Raw genomic sequence first — 21,312 nt, 5'->3', positions numbered from 1 at the left:
CATAGCAGCTTGTCTGTCTGTGTGTGTGTGTGCTGGAGGCTGCTACCAACTTTCTTCTAACTTATAAGCACCAGAGGCCCAGGGGGCAGGGACGTGGTGTGCGCCACACTAGGGGTTTGGATGCATTTCCTACAGTCCTCCCACTCCTGTCCTCTCAATGGCATTGGAGGGATCTGCCCATTGAGAAGGACCTGCTGGAGAGTTCATTTGGGAAAAACTTACTCTAAATACTTGATAAAAATGACCTTCACCTGGACAGTGAAAATGGAGGTGTTCCTGGGCTGACAGATGTCCCTGCAGGATGGAGCTCTGATGTAAATCTCTCTCCTGCTCCTCCTGCACCCCTGTCCACTCTCCTCCCAGGAGACCAGCCACCGTGTCCCTCTTGCCCACGTGGGAGTCATCCTGACCATGGCAGCTGCTGAAATTTCCATCTCAGACCTCAGTCACCAGGAAAACAAGTCTGATGTTCTGGGTTCCTGAAATCACTAGGCAGGATCCACCTGACCCTGCTAGGGTCAGTGCTCAGCCCTGCATCAATCCCCTGTGACCAGGGTCAGGGCTGCTTTGGACAGTGTGGCTGCTCCATGTTGACTTGGTTAATGTGGGTACATGTGAAAGGTTCCTGTTGTTTTATTTTCCAGAAAATCTGGGCAGAAAATCAGCATGTCTGTTAAGCCTGTGTTCCACTCCACAAATGTATTCAAGGTGGGCCATACCCAGGCCTAAGACTAAGCTGAAAAAACACAGATTTCTCCTCAGCCTCCCCCACCCCCCATACTCTGATGCTGTCACCAGTGGACATGGGCCCAGCCAGGTCCTAGGAAAGTCCTGGGGGCAGGAGCTGGGGCCATCCCTGCATCACGAGCTGAGAATCCACTGCAGCGAGAGGATACCATGCTGCGCTCCACGTCCGTCCTGCCCACGGCCTCCGAGCATGCAACCATGTCCCACTGGACACTGATCTGCACTCAGCCCTGGGCTCATGGCACCTGTTGTGCCCCTGAGAGATGAATGTTTCCTGCCAGATCCTCAGTCCTGACAGGATCCTACTCATACTCGACAGTGACACAGTCATCATACTTGCTGCAGCTGATTCCAGGGTCATCCCCTGAGAACCCTGAGATCCATTTATTTTTCCTGAGCAGAGCCCCACAATGGAGCACAGGTCCTGATGGGACTCTGGGGACATGGTCATCTAGGCCAGGCCACTCTCTCAGGGTTGTTTCCTGCCTGGGCTGGTCTGGTCTTCTCAGCATCATCCCCACAGGCAGGTGTCAAGGAAATGGAATGTTGTGTTGTCAAAATAACTTCAGTGATGACCCACATTTGCCTCTGCCTAGGAGTGTCCCCAAGGTGGAGCTGCAGGACAACAGGGTTTTCAAGGAGCAGAGTCACATGTTCAGGTCCTGGAGCAGGACATGGGGCTGCTCACCCTGAGTCCTGAGGAGGAAGAGGGGAGGGAGGAGGTTTGGATCACACTTCCCTTTGTCTCTGTCACTGTGGCTTCCTGTCCTGGCCATTCAGTGTGTGGCTTTACCCACAGTGATGCTCAGACTTGTCCTCTCACTGCATGGTGGACATGGTGAAGCATCTGTCAGCCCCAGAGCGAGAGTCTGAGAAGCCATTGGGAGTCCTGTGCCCCTTGCTGTGCCTTCTGTCACTGTTAACCCTCATTATATACTGAGGGGTCTTCTCTGGTCTCTGTTGACCCCTGTGATTGGTGCAAGTGCTGTGCTCAGTGCTCAGGTGCAGGTGAGCATGGCCAAGGCTCCTGGGGAAGTACATGCAGGTGGGGCTGAGTCAGCTCCAGCAAAGCCTGGAGACCTGGACACATGAAATGTCATCAGTGACGCTGAGAGTTCGGGAGACCTTGAAAGACCGGCCCTTGGACCTGTGCTTGGGGCATATAACTGGGGGCTGGGGCGGTTCCCCTGAATGCTCTGGAACACCGTGACCTGTGGAGAAAATGAGGGGCATGAAGAAGAAGGGATACCAGCCTGTGGTGAAAGGTACTTCCAAGAGCTTTACCCTGAAACTTCCCAGCTGTTGCTTTGTGTTGCTTTGCCCCCCACAGATTTGTCACCCCACTTCCCCTGGGTGATGGAGACGCAAAGGATTACTCAAAGCCCATCTCTACTGAGCAGTGAGAAGCCCCAAAGTGGCTAACTTCCCGCCAGAACCCTCAAGCGAGAGGGATCCCTTCCTTGGGAAATTAATGCCAGATTGGGGTTCTCTTCCTGCATTTATTCTCCAGACCAGGAAGTTACAGGAAGAGAACAAAGGTGGGGTTATAGTTTAACAATATAGGCTGGTAACTATCAGTGAAACAAGTCAGATGACATTCCAGTAGACAATTAAGTGGTCTTATCAACACAAGCCTGATCTTAGCAAACATTCCTTCATATAGCAATTTCTCAGTATCTTTACATAACAATCAGTAACTAGTCTTTGAGCCAGCAACCTGCTGTGCCACAATTCTTATCTTGCAACAGAGACTTATAGCCTGAGGAAAATTTCCTGTCCTTGCGAGGTCAATATTTGAAACTGCAAGGCTTTGAAAAACCAGGCCCTGTGAAGTACATATGCCTTTTAGTATATTCCACACCTGGCAGGGCCTGGACTCTCCAAGCTCCCATCTCATCCTCTCTTCTTGCAGCTCAAGAGGGAGGAGCAGTGGATGCAAATCTGCTTACCATTCTCTAAAGTGTCTGTCTGAGCTCTTGTCTGAGCCCTGAGCCTGAGGCCCCGTTTTGGTAATTTCCTAATGTCAGAAGAGTCAGGTTGGTGTCAGGAGTGGAGAGTGGATTCCACCCAATAGACAAGGCCTTAAAAGAAGCATCAGTCATACCCTGTGCACTTGAGCACTACCAGAGGACCTGGGGTTATCAGGGTCCCCAAACCAAGGCCTACAGTGTCCCCTGGTGCCCACAGGACAAATGCCACTTTACATCTATCACTAGTTTATACAGAATGACATTTGAGTCGTTAGTATATGCCAGACCCTTTGGTGAGTGTTTTTCATGCACCACCTCATCCATGTATTCATAATAATCCTACAGCAGCACTATGCTTGAGGTGCAATCTCTCTTCCAGTCTACTAATGGGGAAACCAACATCTGGAGGTTGAGCGATGTTCCTGAAGTCCCCTAAAATCTCGACTTAACAGTGAGTTGAGTCAGGATTCCATCCAGGAGACACCTCAGAGGCTGACCTTTCAGCCCCTCCTTGCCCTGCCTCCTGCCCTGTGCCCAGCTCCTCGTCCCTCCCTCACCCCAGGCCTCCCAGCCCCTCTTGTCACCACCCTCTCTTCTTTATTCAGGTGCACTATCCTCCCTGAGTTCCGTGGACAGAGGTGGGGGCGCTCTTTGTGCTCCTTCCATGGCAGATAACAAAGGAGCCTGTGTCAACTGTGACATTGGGGACATTCAGATGCCTGGTCATACTCCTGGTGCCAGGCTTGTCTCCTGAGAAGTTATGATTAGGAATTTATTTCGAACATGGTCAAGACTGTTGAGTGAAGCCTTTTAATGTTAATAAACATGATTGGCAAGAAAGTGTTTTTCACCTAAACATCTAAACAATGTATTGGTTTTCAAACCTGTGAGCACTGAGGATACGATGAAGCTGATTCACTCACAAATGCTGGTGCATGGTGAACAGAAATGGCGTGTGAAGCCCTGTGATGGTCACGTGTGCAGACAGGATCCTCCATGCACTGACTCCTTGGAGTTTGGTCTAAAGAGATAAATGAGACAAGAGGAGGGTCACATGCCACCCATACTCCTACTGCTGTCCTCAGCTGAGTGTGTCACACTCAGTTTCTTCATGCACTTTCCACCCGACGCTCCCACTCCTGGACTCACTGAGCACCTCAGAGTCTCCCCCTGGGGCTCTGCTGTCCTCTTGTGCTGGCCTGTCTGACACCTTTGCTTGTGTGTCCTGAAACACTGCTGGATGAAACTTGCTAGGATCACACGGGGAAGACTGACCTTTGTAAAAATGATCCATGCTTTTGGGTTACGGAAAACATCCCTCTGTGGTGAATAGCAACACACCCAACTTCAATTAAATATTTCTCATGAGAGGCCTCCTTTCTTCTAGATTTAGATATACGAATAACTTTGTGACTTGTCATTGGGTTTATCGAAAGGATCTTCCCAGTGAAATGATCCCTGGATCAACATTAAGAAAAATTCACAAGGAATGTTGTTATCAATAGTAAAAATGCCTTTGATGGCTCAGATTCATCTTTAAAATTATAGTTATATTAATTTTTTTTGAGAATGGGAGAAATATGAAACACATAATAAAAATTTCTTGTTTCTTAGTGTTTGCAATAATCCTGGTTTTGGTGGAAAGTGGGGCAGGCATTCCTGCCTAGTGAGGCCCTCCGGGTCATGACTCTTCGTCGCCCCAGGTGGTGTAAGTATATTCTGCAGGGTCTGTGACCCAATGGAACATCATCCTCCTAGACCTGCTCTGTCCAATGTGGAGGCCACAAACCACAAGTATCTGCTGAGCCTTTGAAATGTGAGTAGTCAGAATTAAGAATGTGTAGTAGGTGTAAAATGCACACCATACTCAAAGGCTTAGTAGAAAAATAAAATGAAAAATATTTTTAGATTGATTCCATATTGAAATGATGATACATCAGATAAACTCAGTTAAACAAAATATATTATAAAAGTTAATTCTAGTAATTTCTTTTCACTTTCTTAATGTGGCTACTGGAAGATTTTACATTACATTCATGGTTCAAATTATATTTCTAGTAGACTTTGCTGTTCTAAAGAACTTCTGCCACACTATAAAGTCCCACTATAAGTTACTTGCTTTTAAAAAGGAGTGAGAACTTTACACAGTCTTAAGGAGGTGCCAATGTCTTACCTTAAGCACAATGAGAGGCCCCAGGATGAAGGTTAAGAACAGGGTCTCTGGGGCCAGAAGACTTCAGTTGCTGGGTCGTCCACTTTCTAGTTCTGACCTCATGCAAGTTCCTCATTCTCTCTGCCTCAGCTTCCCCATCTGTCAAAATCTGTGTCACAGGTTCACCATCTGTAAGATGGGGTGATAAAAATGCGTGGCTCATATAATGATTGGTATTAAGGACTTAAAAGACACAAATTGTACTTGGTCTGTATTAAGCATATGTGAATGTTTGTTCTTCCTCCTGCTATTGCTATCATTATCCCCATCCTTATTCTTATAGAATAAAACTACCAGAGATAAAGGAAGGGAGTAAAATGGAAAAGTTTTGGGATTGGGACATTTGACATTGGCACCATGCCTGCACATGTACCCATATGTACACACATGCACACAAGTACATACATGCACATGTAAACACACACACATAGCCCACACATGGCCCTGTCCTGTGGACAGGTCAAAAGGGAGCACGTCCTCCCAACTCTTGCCATTCTGGTCAGTGGGCAATCAGGCCCAGGGTCATAGTCCTGGTTCTCAGAGACATCCTTGGGATGTGTCCCAGCAAGACTATGACAAAACCTCTTTTTCTTGTCCACACTGTGCTGCAAGGAATCTCACCTTGTTGTCTCCCTAGAGCTGACCCCACTTTGACCTCATCATTCTGGAAGGAGGTGCCTAGTTCTGCAGAGACTGTCAGCATGATCTGCACACAGCTCACAGTCGGTTTGTGTCCTGTCATAGTCCACCAAGGGCAGAGAGGAGGCCTGAATGTGCAGGTGAGGATGGATGGGCATCAGGGCTGGGCTGTGCCACTGAGGGTCAGAGAGCCCGGGGCAGAGAGAGCAGGGGCCCCTCACACTGCTTCCTCCAGGTCAGTCCATTGAGGCACATGGGGGAGTTCAAATGGGCTCTTAGGATGCAGTGTTCCCAGCGGAGCTGAGCTAGGCTGTGCTACAGACACCCAGGCCCTGTGGCGAGAGGAGAGAAGCAGATAAGCATGGCGTCCTGTGGTCTCTGCAGGAAAGTGGGTGCACTCAGCCCACCCACTGAAGAAATGGGCTCTTTTCTCACTTATGGCCTGGCTTGGAACCTACCAAGACCACCTTTGTCCACTTGGTGGAGATTTGCTCACTCTGGTGAAGTCAGGGCTGGAGCCTAGACGTTTAGGGATTACTGACAGCTGCTGATTCATATAACTCATAACAACTGGGCACCCTGGTTTGATTCGTCTGGAACCAGCTGGGCATCTACTTAGGATGATGGGCATAGTGAGGGAGTCCCTTCTTAAAAAGCAGAACATGAAGTCTCCTGTGTCCATCACAGCATGAAAATCTGCCCTTCAAAGTTCACAAGAGATGAATCATTTTGGGGAGGATGAAGGGTCCTTCTGTGCTGTTAATGCCCCACTTGAGTTCCTGAGAGGATGGAGGTGCATGTCCTACCTGCAGAGCCCTCAAGGGCAGCCTTGAGCCATGACAGAGATACTCTTATGGGTCTAATTGTTCCCCCCCAAATTCATATGTTGAAGTCCTAACCCCCAGTACCTCAGATGGGACCTTATTTGGAAATAGGGTCATTACAGATATAATTAGTTAACATGAGGTCATACTGGAGTAGGGCAGGCCCCTAATCCAATAGGACTAAAGTTCTTAAAACATGGAAACACTTGGACACAGACATGCACATGGGAGAAACACCATGTGAACATGAAGGGCAAGATCAGGGTGACATATCTACAAGCAAAGGAACAGCAAATATTGCCAGAAACAACCGGAAGCTTGGGGAAACGCAAGGAAAAGATTACTCCTCAGCCCTGAGAAGGAACCTGTCCTGCGACTTCTGACTTCTAGCCTCTAACTTTGTGAGAGAACACACTGTGTCCTTCAGTTCATCTGGTCTGTGGTGCTTTGTTGTGGCAGCCCTGGCTAACTAATACAGACACCCCTAAGAACTCTGTCTTCAGGGTGTCACCTGCAGGGATGGGCTTCTTGCAGATGCTTTTGTCTCTATTTTTATAACCCTCTGGGGAATGGCCTTTTTGCCATGTGCTTTACTCCCCTCAAATGTCTGACTTTGCTCTCTAGGAGCCTGTCCCAGGTCCCCAGGGAGCAAACAGTGTCCCTGGTAACCTTTGACTTCTCTCATGCCTGCCTCCTTTGGCGTCCTGGTGGGTCTCTATTCAGAATCACAGGCAACTCTTCAGCTCTTTCCAGTCTTCTGAGAAATGAGGTTCTGGGCAGGAGGGATGAACAGTGATTCTGATGCAGCAAACCTCGAGCATCACTTCGGGTGAATTCAGCACCCCTCCCCCCCTTATTTCCACAGTCAATCTAGCTAAAGCTTTCTCAATTTTTTTTCTTTTTCATGTACCAACTTTTTGGTTTTTTTGACACCCTCTGTCATTTTTCTATTCTCTGTTTCATTGATCTCTGCTCTATTTGTTCTTAGTTCCTTCCTTCTGACAGCTTTGGTTTTAGATTGTTCTTTTGTTAGCTTCATAAGCTGTAATGTTTGCTTGTTAATTTGAGATATTTCTTGTATTTAATGTTGGAGTTTACAGCAATAATTCTCCCTTTCAGCACTGCTTTCTCTGTATCAGACAAGTTTTGTTATGTTCAGTTTTTGTTTTCAGTCACCTCAGAGTATTTAAAAATTTTCCTAGTCATTTCTTCATCAACACAATGGCTGTTTAAGAATTCTTTATTTACTTTTTGCATGTGTGTCAATGTTCAGTTTTTCCTCTGTTCTTGATTTCTTTCTTTATTCCGTTATGTCAATAGATGATTCTTTGTATAATATGTCTTTTACAATTTACTGAGAATTGTTTTATAGCCTAAAATACAGGTCATCCTGGAGAATGTTCCATGTGCACTTGAGGTGAATGTGTATTCTGCTGTTGTGTGAAATATGTTGCGTATGTCCATTAGGTTTAGTTGGTTTATAGTGCTCTCTACTTTGTATTGATCTTATGAATAGATGTTCTTTTCATTATTGAAAGTGGGGTATTGAAGTCTACAAATATTATTGTAGAACTATGTATTTCTTCTTACAAATCTGTCAAAGTTTATATCATATATTTGGGGTTGCTGTTATTTGGTGCACATGTGTGTATAATTGTTATATGTTCTTGATTAATTGAACATTTTATCTATCTATCTGTAATACCCTTCTTAATCTCTAATAAATTTGTTTAGCAAAGTCTAATTTGTGTATGTTAGCCATTTCCATTCTGTTTTGGTTACTATTCACACAAAATATCTTTATTTCTACTTTCATTTTCAACCTATTTGTGTCTTTGGGTCTAAAGTGAGTCTCTTAAAAATAGCATATTGGTGGATCATTTTTGCTAAATCCATACTACCAATTTCGTTCTAATTGGTGAGCTGAATCCATTTAAAATAATTACTGATAATGAAAGACTAACTGCTGTGATTTCGCTATTTGTTTTGTATACATCTTTTGCATATTTCCCCTCTCTATTCCTTGAATATTTGTCTCCCTTGTTTTTGGTTGATTTCTTCCAGTGTACCATTCTGATTCACTCTTCATTTCTTTTTAGTATATTTTCAATTTATATCCTTAGTGGTTACTATGGGGATTAACAGTTATCTTAAATTAATACCTTAATGTCAATATACTTTGAATTGATGGCAACTTAGTTTTGTCATCCTACATTATCTTTGCTCCCATCCATGTCCATTTCCTCTTCCAAGTTGGCCCTTTGTATCTGTGTGTTTCACATCCAGAGACGCAACCAACTGTGGGTCAAAAACATTTGGGGAAAAAACCCAATATAAAATAACAATACAACAATAAAAATAATACAAATAAAAACCCAGTCCAGTATAACAACTGTTTATACAGAATTTATATTGTAATATGTACTGTAACTAATCTAGAGATGTTTTAAAGTATGCAGGAGGATGTGCATAAGGTATATGCAAATACTACACATTTAATGTAAGGGACTTGAGCTTTCATGGATTTTGGTATCTGCAGACATCCTGAAACAAATCCCTTGTGTATACTCAGAGATGAGTGTATTTTTCTTGTCATAAATTACATCTTTATGCATTTTGTGCCCATTATCATAAATGTATAATTATTGTTTTTGCATTTGTCTCTTAAATAATGTAGAAAATGTAAAGAAGAGCTAGAAACCAAAAATACAATACTAGCTTTTATGTGTACCTATGCACTTACCTTCAGGCATGATCTTTAATTTATCATATTGCTTTGAGTTACCATTTAGTGTCTTTTATTGCAACCTCAATGACTTCCTCTAGCATTTATTATAGGACAAATCTACCAGGATTACTAAAATTTATCTGTGGATATCTTATTTTATCCTTCATTTTTGACTACTAGTTTTGCCAGAAGTGGAATTCTTGGGTGACAGCTTTCTCTATCATCACTTTAAATATATTACCCCATTACCTTCTGGTCTGCATGATTTCTGATATAAAAATTGGGTGTTAATCTTACTGAAGCTCTCTTGTATGTAATAAGTCCCTTCTCTTTTGCTGCTTTCAGTATGTTCCTTTTGTCCTCAGCTTTTGACAGTTTGACTATAATGTGTTTTATTGCTGATTGCTTTGAGTTTAAACTGCTTGGAGTTTATTGACTATACAATCATGTCTGAAAGCATGAATTTCATGTCCTAAAATATAGTAATTTAAGTCCCTCAAAATATAGATTCATGTCTGTTAAAGCTCAAATTTATATGTTTCCTGAAAATTTATATGTTGAAGACTTAATCACTGATATGATGCTATTTGGAAGGGTAGCATTAGGGAAGTTATTAGGTTTACACCAAGTCCTTAGGTTTGGCCCTGAATGATGGGATTAGTGTGCTCATAAGAGTGCTTGTAAGAAGATGAATGCAGATCAGAGCTCTCTCTCTCTTTTTCTTTGCCATGTGAGAACACAGTATAAAGGTGGTCTTTTGCAAGCCAGGAAGAAGCCCATCATCAGGAACTGATTCTGCTGGCATCTTGACCTTGGACTTCACAATCTCAAGAACTGTGAGAAATAAACGTCTAGTGTTCAAGCCACCCAGTTATTGTTATTTTGTAGCAGGCAGAGCTGACTATGAAAATGTTATCATCAATTTTGGAAGATTTCAGACATTTTTTAAAAAAACAAAGTTCTTTCTCTCTTTTCTCCTTATACTGTCATTATGTGCATAAGGGTATGCTTGATGGTGTCCCATAGGTTTTTTTTATGTCCTTCATATTTTTAGTCATTCTCTTTTCTTTCACTGTGATTTCAATGGATTTATCTTTAAGTTCATGGATTCTTTATTCTGACTGCTCAAAACTGCTGTTGATCCCCTCTGGCGAATTTTTCACTTCAGCTATTGCAGTCTCTTGCTCCAATGTGTGTTTGGTCCTATTATTAATTTCTATGTCTTTATTGTTATTCCTTACTTGTTTATACAATATTCTCCTGATTTCCTTTATTTCCCAGAATTTATTTCAGTCCTTTGAGTAAATTTAAGAAAGTTAATGTAAATTCTTTGAACATTACTTTCAATATCTATCCAAAGTCTTTTTGTGTTATGTCCGATGTCTCAAAGCTTCCTCAGAAATGTTTTCTGCTAATTTGTTTTTCCTCTAGATAGGCAATGATTTCGTTTCTATGTATGCTTTGTAAATTTTTCATGAAATTCAGACTGTTTGAATACTGTAATGCAGTAATTGTGAAAATCAGATTCTTCCTCTTCCCTGGATTTGCAGATGTTTCTTGCTTACAAGTTCTGTTGTTCATTTGTTTAGTGACTTTTCCAAACTGTTTTGTCAAGGACTATATTCCTTGCCAGTGTGATTAATGAAGTTTTGCTTACTTACCTTCATAATCTGCAAGTGACCCGACAGAGATTTCCTTGAAAGCCAGACTCTTCTTCTGCATTGCTCTGCATAGTGCAAATTTTTGAATAGATTCCAGAGTTCCAAAGTGGTGATTCTGATGATTCTTGGCATTTCATTAGTTTTTCAGTGGAGGACCAATTCCTGGACCTTAACTCTATCATCTTAAGTGATGCTTCTCAGAGTGCAAACAGTTTTGTCTGATTTGTTCACCAAGCAAGTAAACAATGTCTGGCACAGTTTGATAAACTGAAATTCAATTCATATGTGCTGAATATGTATACAAATCTAACTCTATTAAGAACACTTATTGTGCATTTACCTCGAGTCAGACATTGTGGCCATAACTTTATACATATGTTTTGAGCTGGATCTCAGATCCTTCTGCCCTTTCTTATGCATGTTGTGAGTCAGGTAATTGAAAAAAGATTCTGGCAGCTTTATGCAAGGTAGACATACTTTATTCTTCAGATAGGAGCTTCACAGATATGCTTTATTCTCAGAAACAAGCTCTGCCTCCACTCTGCTCACCTTCCATGCTCTGCCGACCAGCAGTTCTGAGCAGTTGTCTCTTTTATATTACAAGCACACAATAGTGGCCACAAGCCAAATGCATAATGTAACTACAACAAATGTGCTGAATCAGTAAATGGGCACACGTGCACAGTTACACTACTTTATTATAACTTATTTCTAATGAATGTGCTGAATCTTGCCCATTTGTAACAGATGTGAGGTGAGAGAACCTGACTAAGCTGTTTTTTATTTTACACTTGTTTTACTTATAATATGCAATTACCTTTCTTTTGATTCCCATGTTCTGTTCAATAGATAGGTTTCAGATTTTCTGATTGATGATTTGGCCTAATTTTCTAATTTGAAAAAATATTTTTAAAAGCTCTTCTTACTAAGCCAGCCGAGCCAGTAGAGACACATCACTGTGGTCCTCAACTGCTCCCATGGTATTGCCAAGTGGGGCTTGAATTCTGCATTTCTCTCTTTGGTCAGTTTTGGGCTATTATAGAAGGCTTCTTGCCAGGAGAACAAAGCAATTGGACCCGTGATTTGAAAAATTACCTCTCTGTAGAATAATGGTTACCAGAGGCTGGAGGATGGGGAAGGAGGAGGAAGAAAAATAGTGGACTAATGGGTACAAAGCGATGCTATGTAACCCAAGTGAGTCATTGTGCAGTATATGAATATTGCAACAATGTACTGCATTGAAACAACATACTACACCCCACAAATATTTACAAGTAAATGTTAAAATATCTTGAATAAAATCCATATGTTGAAACTTAAAAAAAAGTTACCTCTCTAAAAACAATAAATAAAAAGATCTACAATTACAGTTGGCATTTTAATATACCTTTCTCAGAGACTGACAAAACAACTATATGGAAAATTAGTCAGGATATAGAAGATCTGAACAAACCTTTTAACCAACTTGACGTAACTCACATTTGTAGAACACTACACCCACGACAACATAATACACATTATTTTTTAAAGTATATGTGAAATGTATCCATAACTGGTCATATTCTGGGTCAAAAAATAAATATCAATAAGTTTGAATGGATAGGAATTACACAAAGTATAACTTAATGCAGAATTAAATCTGAAATTTAAGGAAGTAATTAAACTGAAATAAGATCTTAAAAAGTTTGGATAATCTTCTATTGTTTAGAAATTTAAAAAGCAGACTTCCAAGGAATCCAAGATCAAAGAAAAAATTGCAAGAGAAAGTGAAGAATTCTAAATTTTTAGACAAAAATCAATACATACTGAAATTTAGGGAATGCAGCTAAAGCAGTGCTTTGAAGGAAATTCATAGCTCTAAATACTTAACTGGAAAGAAGAAAGATCTAAAAGAAATAATCTAAGCTTCTGTAAAAACCTAAGAAAGGACCAGAAAATAAAATTCAAAGTAAGTAGGAAAAAGGAAAAATATAGAGCAGAGACAAACATCAATGAAATAGAAAAGAGGAAAATAAGAGACAACATCAAAGAAACCAAAATTTGGCTTTTTGTAACGAGCAATTCAGTTGGTAGAACTTTAGGTAGACTTACCAAGAAAAAAAAGAAAAAGAAGACAAGAAGACATAAATATTCAAAACAAGGAATAAAAGAGGGACATCACTACTGACTTTACAGAAGTTAAAAGGCTATAGGGAATATTATAGATGAGTAATGCCAACATTTTAGATAATTTATTTTTATTTATTTAAAAAACGTATTTATTGAATCAAAATTGATTATACATATTTTGGGGGTTGAACATTGAGATATGTTGGTTAAATTAATATTACTAGCATACGTATTATTACAAATTGTAATTATTCTTTATGCCCCTTGTCCAACCTCTCACCTTCCCCATTCCCTCCCCTTCCCCCCTCTAATCACCCTATATTTCTTCTCTCCTTCTGAAAGAATAATGGTTACTCTGTTAACTTGTTGCCTAGATGATCTGTCCAATGCTGAGAGGTGTGATCAGGTCTCCCAATATTATCATAGAGCAGATGCTTCTTCTGTCACTCTGAAATGGATTTTGTGGAAAGAGATGTCCTCTTCTTTTCTTTGTCTCTGCTGGTGACTCTTCTTGTGTGAATGCACTCCACTGGTTGGTGGACCATCTGCGTGGTGGCTATGGCTTCTTGCCACTTTTGCAGCAGCCATGGCTATTGTGGTGGCTGTGGTGGGCCACCCACATGGAGGTGCTGTTTTTGGCATGCTCCTTGGCACTGGCAGATGCCTGGTAGTGGGTTGTGTTTGGTCCCCTTCTCCATGCCTCTGGTCCCTGGGCAGGTCCCAAGGCACTGGTGCCATGTGCCTGGTTGTGGGAGAGGGGTCCAGTCCCCTTCTTCATGTCCTGGGTCCCAGGGAGGGCCCTGAGGTACTGGCGCAGTGTGCCTGGTTGTGGGAGGAGGATCCAGTCCCCTTCTCCATGCCTTGGGTACCCAGGAGGGCCCCAAGGTGCTGGCGATTTGTGCCTTGTGTGGGAGGGGGGCCCAGTCCCCTTCGGCATGCCTCTCGGCCTGGGGGGCCCCGAAGTGCTGGCATGGAGTCCTTGGTTGTGGGAGCGAGGTCCAGTCCCCTTCTCCTTGCCTCAGGTCCCTGCGTGGGCCCCGAGGTACTAGCATGGTGTGCCTTGTTGTGGGAGGAGGGTCTGGTTCCTAGCTCCATGCCTTGGGTCACTGGTTGGGACCCAAGGTGCTAGCTTGGTGTGCCTGATTGTGGGAGAGAGGTCTGGTCCCCTTCTCCACGCTCTGGGTCCCTGGGTGGGCTTTGAGGTGTTGGCATTGTGTTCCTGGCTGTGGGAGGGTGGTCCAGTCCCCTTTTCCATGCCCTGGGTCCCTGGGCAGGGCCCAAGGTGCTGGTGTGGTGTGCCTGGTTGTGAGAGAGAGGTCCAGTCCCCTTCTCCATGCCTTGGGTCCCTGGGTGGGCTCTGACATGCTGGCACATTGTGCTTGGTTGTGGGAGGGTGGTCCGGTCCCCAACTCCATACCCCGGGTCCCTGGGTGAGCCCTAACGTGCTGGCTCAGTGTGCCTGGTTGTGGGAGGGGGTCCAGTCTTCTTCTCCATGCTTCAGGTCCCCAGGCTGGCCCTGAGGCACTGGCGCAGTTTGCCTGGAAATGGGAGTGGGGTCCAGTCCCCAGATCCAAGCCTCCATTTCCCAGGCAGACCTCAAGGTGCTGGTGGTGTGCCTGGGCTGGAACTAATTTTTTGTCCTTTGCTTCTAACATGAGGGAACTTCCTGTGGGAACCAGTACTTAAGCTGTGTGGTTGTTTAAATTGCTACTTTGCTGCTGTTTCCCTAGGGAAGGCTTTTTGTGCAGCTCAGGGTTTAATGGCTGACCTTATAGGCACTTCCAGCTCTCCAGAGACCCAGTGGATCTGTATTCTGTAGAATCTCTGATCTGGGCCTGAGTTTTTTCATCAAACTGCACCCCATGCAATTCTGCATTCCTGACCAGTCTCCTCTGAGTGGTCCTGCACTGATTGGGGGCAGATCAGCTGTCCTTGCTGTTTCCCAGTGTTCCCCTGGTGGGCCCGTCTCCCCCACCACCCGTGCTCCAAACACTTCCCATGGGATGGGCCCTGCACTGGTCCCTTGCGATGACTCACCTGCTCCCTTTTCTCAGTTGTTCTGGCTCCTCGCTCCTGCGTGGGTCCACATGAATCCTATTAGTGGTCTTGTTGTCCTGGGGGCCACCGAGGCCCTCTTCTCTCCTGCCGCCTCCAAGTAACTCCTTCTGAAGGGCACAGCTGCGGCTCCTGCTCCATGCACTCATCAGCTCCAGCCTTATAGTGGCTGCAGCCCAAAATGCTCAGAGCAGCTTTTTCATTCTCTCATCATAGTTTCTCCCGCCTTCATGAACTCCGTTGGTCTCTCCTCTTCCCCTGAGCTCCAGTGGCTCCGGTTTGGCTGATGTTACATTTTTATAGTTGTGAACTGGTTGATTTGTGGGAGAGAGTGGCGCTGCGGACCGTCTATTCTGCCACCTTGATTGGATCTCCATTTTAGATAATTTAAATGAAGTGGACAAATTTCTAGAAAGACATAAATGATCAAATTTAACTCATGAAGAAGTACAAAATCTGAATAGACAAGGAAAAAAATTAGCAATTAAAAATCACCATAATAAGAAAAGCCCAGTTTCAAATGGATTTACTGATAAATTTTATCATATATTTAAGGAAGAAATAATACCAATCCTACATGAACCCTTTCAGAATACAGAGGATCAGGGAACCCTTCCCTACTCATTCTCTGAGGCCAGCATTACTTTGATCCCAAAGCCAGACACAGACACAAGAAGATAAACTATATATGTACATGCTATACCTGTACCCCATGAATATATCACGACCTTCTCAATGGCCTGTCAGGCAGCATTCTCATGAGGGAGCTGTCCCGTACGAATGAACCCATCCTGGATCTCATTTCCTCATGCAGCTCCCTTGTGTGTCTCAGCACTGTCCTTATCATCTTGCTTTCATATTTGTGCACGTTATTTTCCCACAGCTCTGGCCTTGGGACCTTAGACTTGTAGGCTGGAATGGACGATGAGGAGGGTAATGGGATGCACATCTCTACAGCTGATTTTTATTATCTGCAGAAACTGTCAACATGACCTTCACGAAGTTAACAAGCAGGTTGTGTTCAATTCACATGGGCTAAGGAGTGTCCCAGTCACCACACAAGAAAATCCAGGCACCATGAACACTGGATGGATGTCTCCCTCTGTCTGTCCTTCCATACAGGTCTTCTTTTCCCAAGTCATACCCAGATCAAACAGCACCAGGACAACCGAAATCCACTCCTGACATCCCCTCTGCAGTGCCTGTCTGGAGGGTGGGAGGAAAGGGCAGCCTGGGGGTCTCAGAGCTGGGTGATCTGGGCCAGACTTGCTCATGGCTGTGTGTACAGTCTTCCTGGGTTGGAGGAAGAGTGTGGCACAGATGTGGAAGGGGTTTGTGTCTCACTCCCCCATCTGCCTTTGTCACTGTGAGAATACCACTGCTGTCTGATGACTGACAGTAGTAGTCAGCCTCATCCTCAGCCTGAGCCCCACTGATGGTCAGCGTGACTGTCTTCCCCGAGCTGGACCCAGAGAATCGGTCAGGGATCCCTGAGGGTCTCTCACTGTCTTTGTATATAACCAGCACAGGGGTCTGGCCTGCCTTCTGCTGGTACCAGTGAGAGTATCTTTTATCCACTGCATCTCCAGAGCAGGTGATCTTGGCCGTCTGTCCAAGGGACACAGACACCGAGGGTGGCTGTGTCAGTTCATAGGCGAACACAGAACCTGAAAGAGAGGAGAGAAGAGGGAGCTTGAAGATTAAGAACCCATCCCAGAGAGTCCCTTCCCAGAGGTTGTGCCAGAGCTGAGCTCAGGGTTCGGAGTAGGCCCAGTTAAGGGTCCTGTGGGGAGCCTGCGGGCAGGGCCAGGGTGGCAGCACCTGTGCAGAGAGTGAGGACGGGGAGCAGGAAAGGGGTCCAGGCCATGGTGGAGACACGCCAGAGCTCTGTCTCCTGAGACCCCACAGCACACTTGGGCTCCCTCAGGCCTCTCTTATTCCCTCTCAGGTTCTTTGGGGCAGTGAGTGTTTGGTCTTTATGCAAATTTACTCCTCTGGGACTGCTCATTGAGGTGGGGCCACTAACAGCAGCTGTATGGGCAGAACCTGGGACTGAGGAGGGAGGGTGGGGCCCCCCACCACCCCCAGCATCCGTCAGACTTCTCTGGTCAGAAAAACAGCCTCAGCCTCCCAGGTCTGTGATCACAGCCACCTTCCCATGGAGTGACAATGTGACCTCTGTCCCAACCATCCTGGGCCGTGGTCTGTCCTGGCTCAGGCTCAGCAGGGCTGCTGACCTTCCAGGAGCCTGGCCTGGGCTGAGCTGGGCCTGCTGAGAGATGGTGGATGACGCTGCCTCAGCAGAAGGTGGCTCGTGACCCGTTGTCTTCCTCCTCTCCCCTCTGGGCCCCTCAGATGTACTTTTGCTCTCATCCTTTAAATTTCACAAGAATGGGGCTCTGCATTGTCAGGATTTTAAAAATGACATCGCATATAGGAGTTTGCTTATTACACCACCGTCTGCCTTCGCAGATCCACCACGACTTCTAGTAGCATCTCACATGTGGTGTTTGTTCTAGTCTATGACACCCCGCATTTCATATAGACTAGCAATTGGCAGTGTCAACTCTTTGATTCATTCCCCCCCCATCAATGTTTTATGTGTAATTGTTAAAAAGGCAGAAAACCAAAATAAAGAAACCAAATTTAGGCTCTGCTGAGCTTGTGCAGGAGCTTCCCAGGCTGACACCTGGGACCAGGCTCCTCCAGCTGCATTTCCCAGGTGAGGCCCTCCCTGTGCCTGGACTCCTGTCAGTGTCCTGGGGTGACGCTGTGAGTTTGACCCTCGGAATATGGTCAGTAGAGCCCAAGGGCACAGGATGGACTGTTCTGATTTCAAATCCTAGGACTGACCCTTGGATAACTGTTGCCCCCCCCCCCAATGCTGGTCTCTCTCAGGCTCCACCTGGGCAGCCCCAGCCTCTCTTCTGGCTGCAGCTCTGCTGCTCCCTGCTGGTGGAGGAGAGTAGGACCCGGAGCTTCCCTCCTCCAGGTTCCCCGAAAGCATCTATCACTTGAGAGGGTGTGGACCAGGGAGTCTTTCTCACACTGCGCCAGCTGTGCCCACCCTTCCCTGCTCAGCCGGCACAGAGAGGTTGCATACGCAGCAGTGTGCAGGGACGTGGGGCAGGTGCAGTTCTTGTAACTGAGTGTCAGGGCTGAAAAGCTCTTACCTAGTCTATGGTTTTGACAGATGAAGGAAGAGTGCAGGATAAACTGTAACTCTTCTGCAAAGTGTCAAGGTTCAGAGTAACCTGTGTGACACTCTATAGGGACCCAGGCCACCTCTATGTATTTGGAACCAAGACTTACGCTCCCTTCACCCCTATAAGAGCACTGGTGTCCTCAGTGGGAACATAGGATGTTTCTGGCACTAAGGTTCAATTGTTCAATTAAATCACCACTAGTATTATTATTGTTGTTGTCATTTTTAGCACTATTACTATTATTTTTACTTCATCGTACACCTTTCAGAGTTTATGTGGGAGTATTTCCACAATAGCTGTTATGGGGGGGAGTTTGCTTCACCCCCAAATTCACCTTGAAAGCCTCACCACCAAGGCTGACATTAGGAGGTGGGCCTTTGGGGATTAATTAGTTTAGATGAGGTCACGAGAGTGAAGGTGTCATGATGGGATTATTGTCCTTATGAGAAGAGGAAGATACCAGAGAGCCTTTCTCTCCACGTTCAGGCACCAAGGAAAGTCCCGTGAGGAGCAGTGAGAAGGTGGCAGTCCACAGCCGGGAAGACGGCCCTCACCAGGAGCCGAATCTACAGCCATGTTGGCCCTGGACTTTCACCTCCGGAACTGTGAGCAGTAAATGCTGGTTAAGCAGCCCAGTCTGTGGCATTTGTTACGGCCGCCTGACCTAAGACACTAGCCTAGTCTGGCGTTTTGACGAAACACGGAACCTCATGCTTATTCAGACCTGAAGATGCCCGTTCCCACCATACAGAAAACACACTCTTTGATGAGACTCTTTCCTGGGATTCCTGAAGGGGAAGGACTGGACTTTAAGAACTGTGCCACTCACAGACCCCTGCAGAGTCTCTCTTGAATTAAAAAGGTCCCTTTTTGTCATTTGTATAATTTAATTTGGGAAAATAAAAACATTTCTTAAGGTCAGTATAAGCCTCCCTATTTCACAGCAGGTAACATTGAGTCCCAGCAAGACTAAGATGCCCAGGACAACCAAGGAAAGAGGATTCAAGTCCAGGTTGAGCCAGGTGTCTTGAATTCAGGTCCTGTGCTCTTTGAGGCAGAGTGTGACCAGGGCGGGAGGGAGGGGAACATGAGGGCGAGGCTGGGTGCAGGGCTCGTGTTCCTCGTGGCTCACTGCCATTCCACATCCTGGCCTGGCTGTCATTAGGGGCCACCTCAGCCTGCAGGGGGTGGTGGTCAGTGGGCTGTGCCAGGTTAGGGCTGGAGCATCTGTGGGGATTGGGAGGCTGCTGAGGCTGTGCAGGGCCTGGCCGGTTCCTGCTGGTTCTCTCTGCATTGTCACCAGCTCCACTCTGTCCTGAGCAGATGAGTGACAGGTGTCTCATGATCACCTCTACAGGGGGCAGCTGAATCTTTCTACTACTGCATGTCCTGCAAGTTTAGGTGAATGAGTGGGTCATTCTAGAAGGTCACCTCCTGCTGCATCCCCTGGGCTGAGCTCAAGGTCAAACCAGGCTTAGGGTCCTGTGGATACTGAGCCTGTGAGCAGGGCCAGGGTGGCAGCCCCTGTGCAGAAAGTGAAGCGAGAAAGGAGGAAAGGAGTCCAAGCCATGGTGGGGACAGCCAGAACTCTTCTTCCTGAAGACCCAGCTGGGCCTTCCACAGCCCTGACATGTCCCAAAGGAAGAGACCGCACGGGTATGTAATTCAGACCAGTCCTCACTAGCTGCCTTAGGAGGCAGTCTGAGTTTTTATAAAGTTAATGGTCCCAAGAGAAACAGAGAGGAGAGGTGCCTCACCTTAGTCCACACCCTCATTTCCACAAACGCTTCCTCCTGGGCCCAAGGAGACCCTGTCATCACCTCAGGGCCTCCATGGAAGGTCCTGCACTTATGACAGTCACCATGTGCTCAGTCTTTATTATGACCTTTGCTCTTTCTCTGTGGCCAACTCAGAAGGCTCTGCTCTTTCTACGGGACAAGGAGATCCTGTCCTTGCTACTGACCCAGGTCCTGTGTTCTAGAATGACCAAGGAGATAGGAAGGTGGAGCTGAGGTTCCAAGATCTTAAGAAATTCTTTGCTCAACTTCCACCTCTGTCCATTTTTAGCTCTGGGGACTCTGGGCCCTGGGGCTGTGCCCTCCATGGTGTTGAGTGCAGAGAGCACTGGAGGAGGAGCCCAGGAGCAGGGACCAGCCCTGCCTCCAACACTGACTTAGCTCATGACAGGTCAGGTCACTCAATGATGTTTAAGGAGGAATTGTCATATGTCAACAATCTGCTCTGTGCTCCATACACACTGCACTGTTTATCCCTCCCAGGAGTTCTGAGAGGCAGGGAGTGTTCAGGTCCCTGTTGCATGGACCCGAGTCTGGACATGTGGGTGACACACCCAGATTCGCAGAGTCGAGAATCATAGAAATATGATAAATTTTCTGTGTGTTTTATATGTGAATGTTTACAGACTTATTAAGAGACTGAATTTCTCCTTCTGAGTGTGGCTTAGCACACAATCTGGCACACAGCAGAGGTTCAAAATCTATTTGCGGAATAAAGAAATAAAATAGACGAGTAACCTGTAAGATTCTGTAAAATAAGAATTATGGGTATAATCAGGATCTCTCATTTGCCCCCCACAGAGACACACATGAATAAATTATCTAACTCCCTAAGCCCTGTAAATAATTATTTCACAAATTTAACAAATATATAGAGATATCCTTGGGAAACATACCAGAATGAGTCATGATATCTCTGGGGAGAGAGATGAGTGCAGACTGCTGCAGAGCTGGTGATGTGGGAACGTGGAGCCCATAGGGCCTGTTAATGAGCACAGAGATGGGCCACCTTCCTTAGTGGGTGGTGGTGGAGGTAGATGGGGTGGAGCTGAGTCCTAGGCAGGGCTGCGAGGACTGCTGGGTGCTAAACGGGCATGTGGGGAGCAGGGGTGGAATTGGGAAGCATCTTCCCCAGGGAGATTGGCTGCCATCTGCACCAGCCAAAATCAACAGCAGGACTGAAGGTATTATTCCCCCTTCTACTGGGAATTCTGTTGTTATCTCTCAGCCCTCCTGGGAAATTCCTGTAGGCAAAAGAGAGTGACCTTCCAATGATGCATCAGTGCAAGAATTTAAAGACTTGCTCACTTCACGATAATGCAGAGAAAAAGAAGAGATTTCTCAGCCTTAGACCTCTCCATGGGT

The 21,312-nt window shown here is 45.5% G+C and overlaps 1 protein-coding gene across 1 annotated transcript in view; it reads right to left on the bottom strand.

Annotated features, from left to right (window-relative positions):
• The window catches only part of LOC134369152 (immunoglobulin lambda-1 light chain-like), a 58,511-nt gene extending 41,699 nt beyond the window's left edge, over positions 1 to 16,812 (bottom strand). Inside the window, exons 1-3 of the mRNA XM_063085355.1 lie at positions 16,767 to 16,812; positions 16,322 to 16,612; positions 1,953 to 1,958 (exon numbers count right to left, since the gene is read on the bottom strand). Coding sequence (XP_062941425.1) covers positions 1,953 to 1,958; positions 16,322 to 16,612; positions 16,767 to 16,812 — 343 coding nt within the window. The remainder of the gene's footprint in view (positions 1 to 1,952; positions 1,959 to 16,321; positions 16,613 to 16,766) is intronic.
• Positions 16,813 to 21,312: the final 4,500 nt, after the last annotated feature.

Source organism: Cynocephalus volans, chromosome 2, assembly GCF_027409185.1.
Source record: "Cynocephalus volans isolate mCynVol1 chromosome 2, mCynVol1.pri, whole genome shotgun sequence".
Taxonomy (NCBI): domain Eukaryota; kingdom Metazoa; phylum Chordata; class Mammalia; order Dermoptera; family Cynocephalidae; genus Cynocephalus; species Cynocephalus volans.
This window is presented reverse-complemented; position numbering and strand designations above follow the sequence as displayed.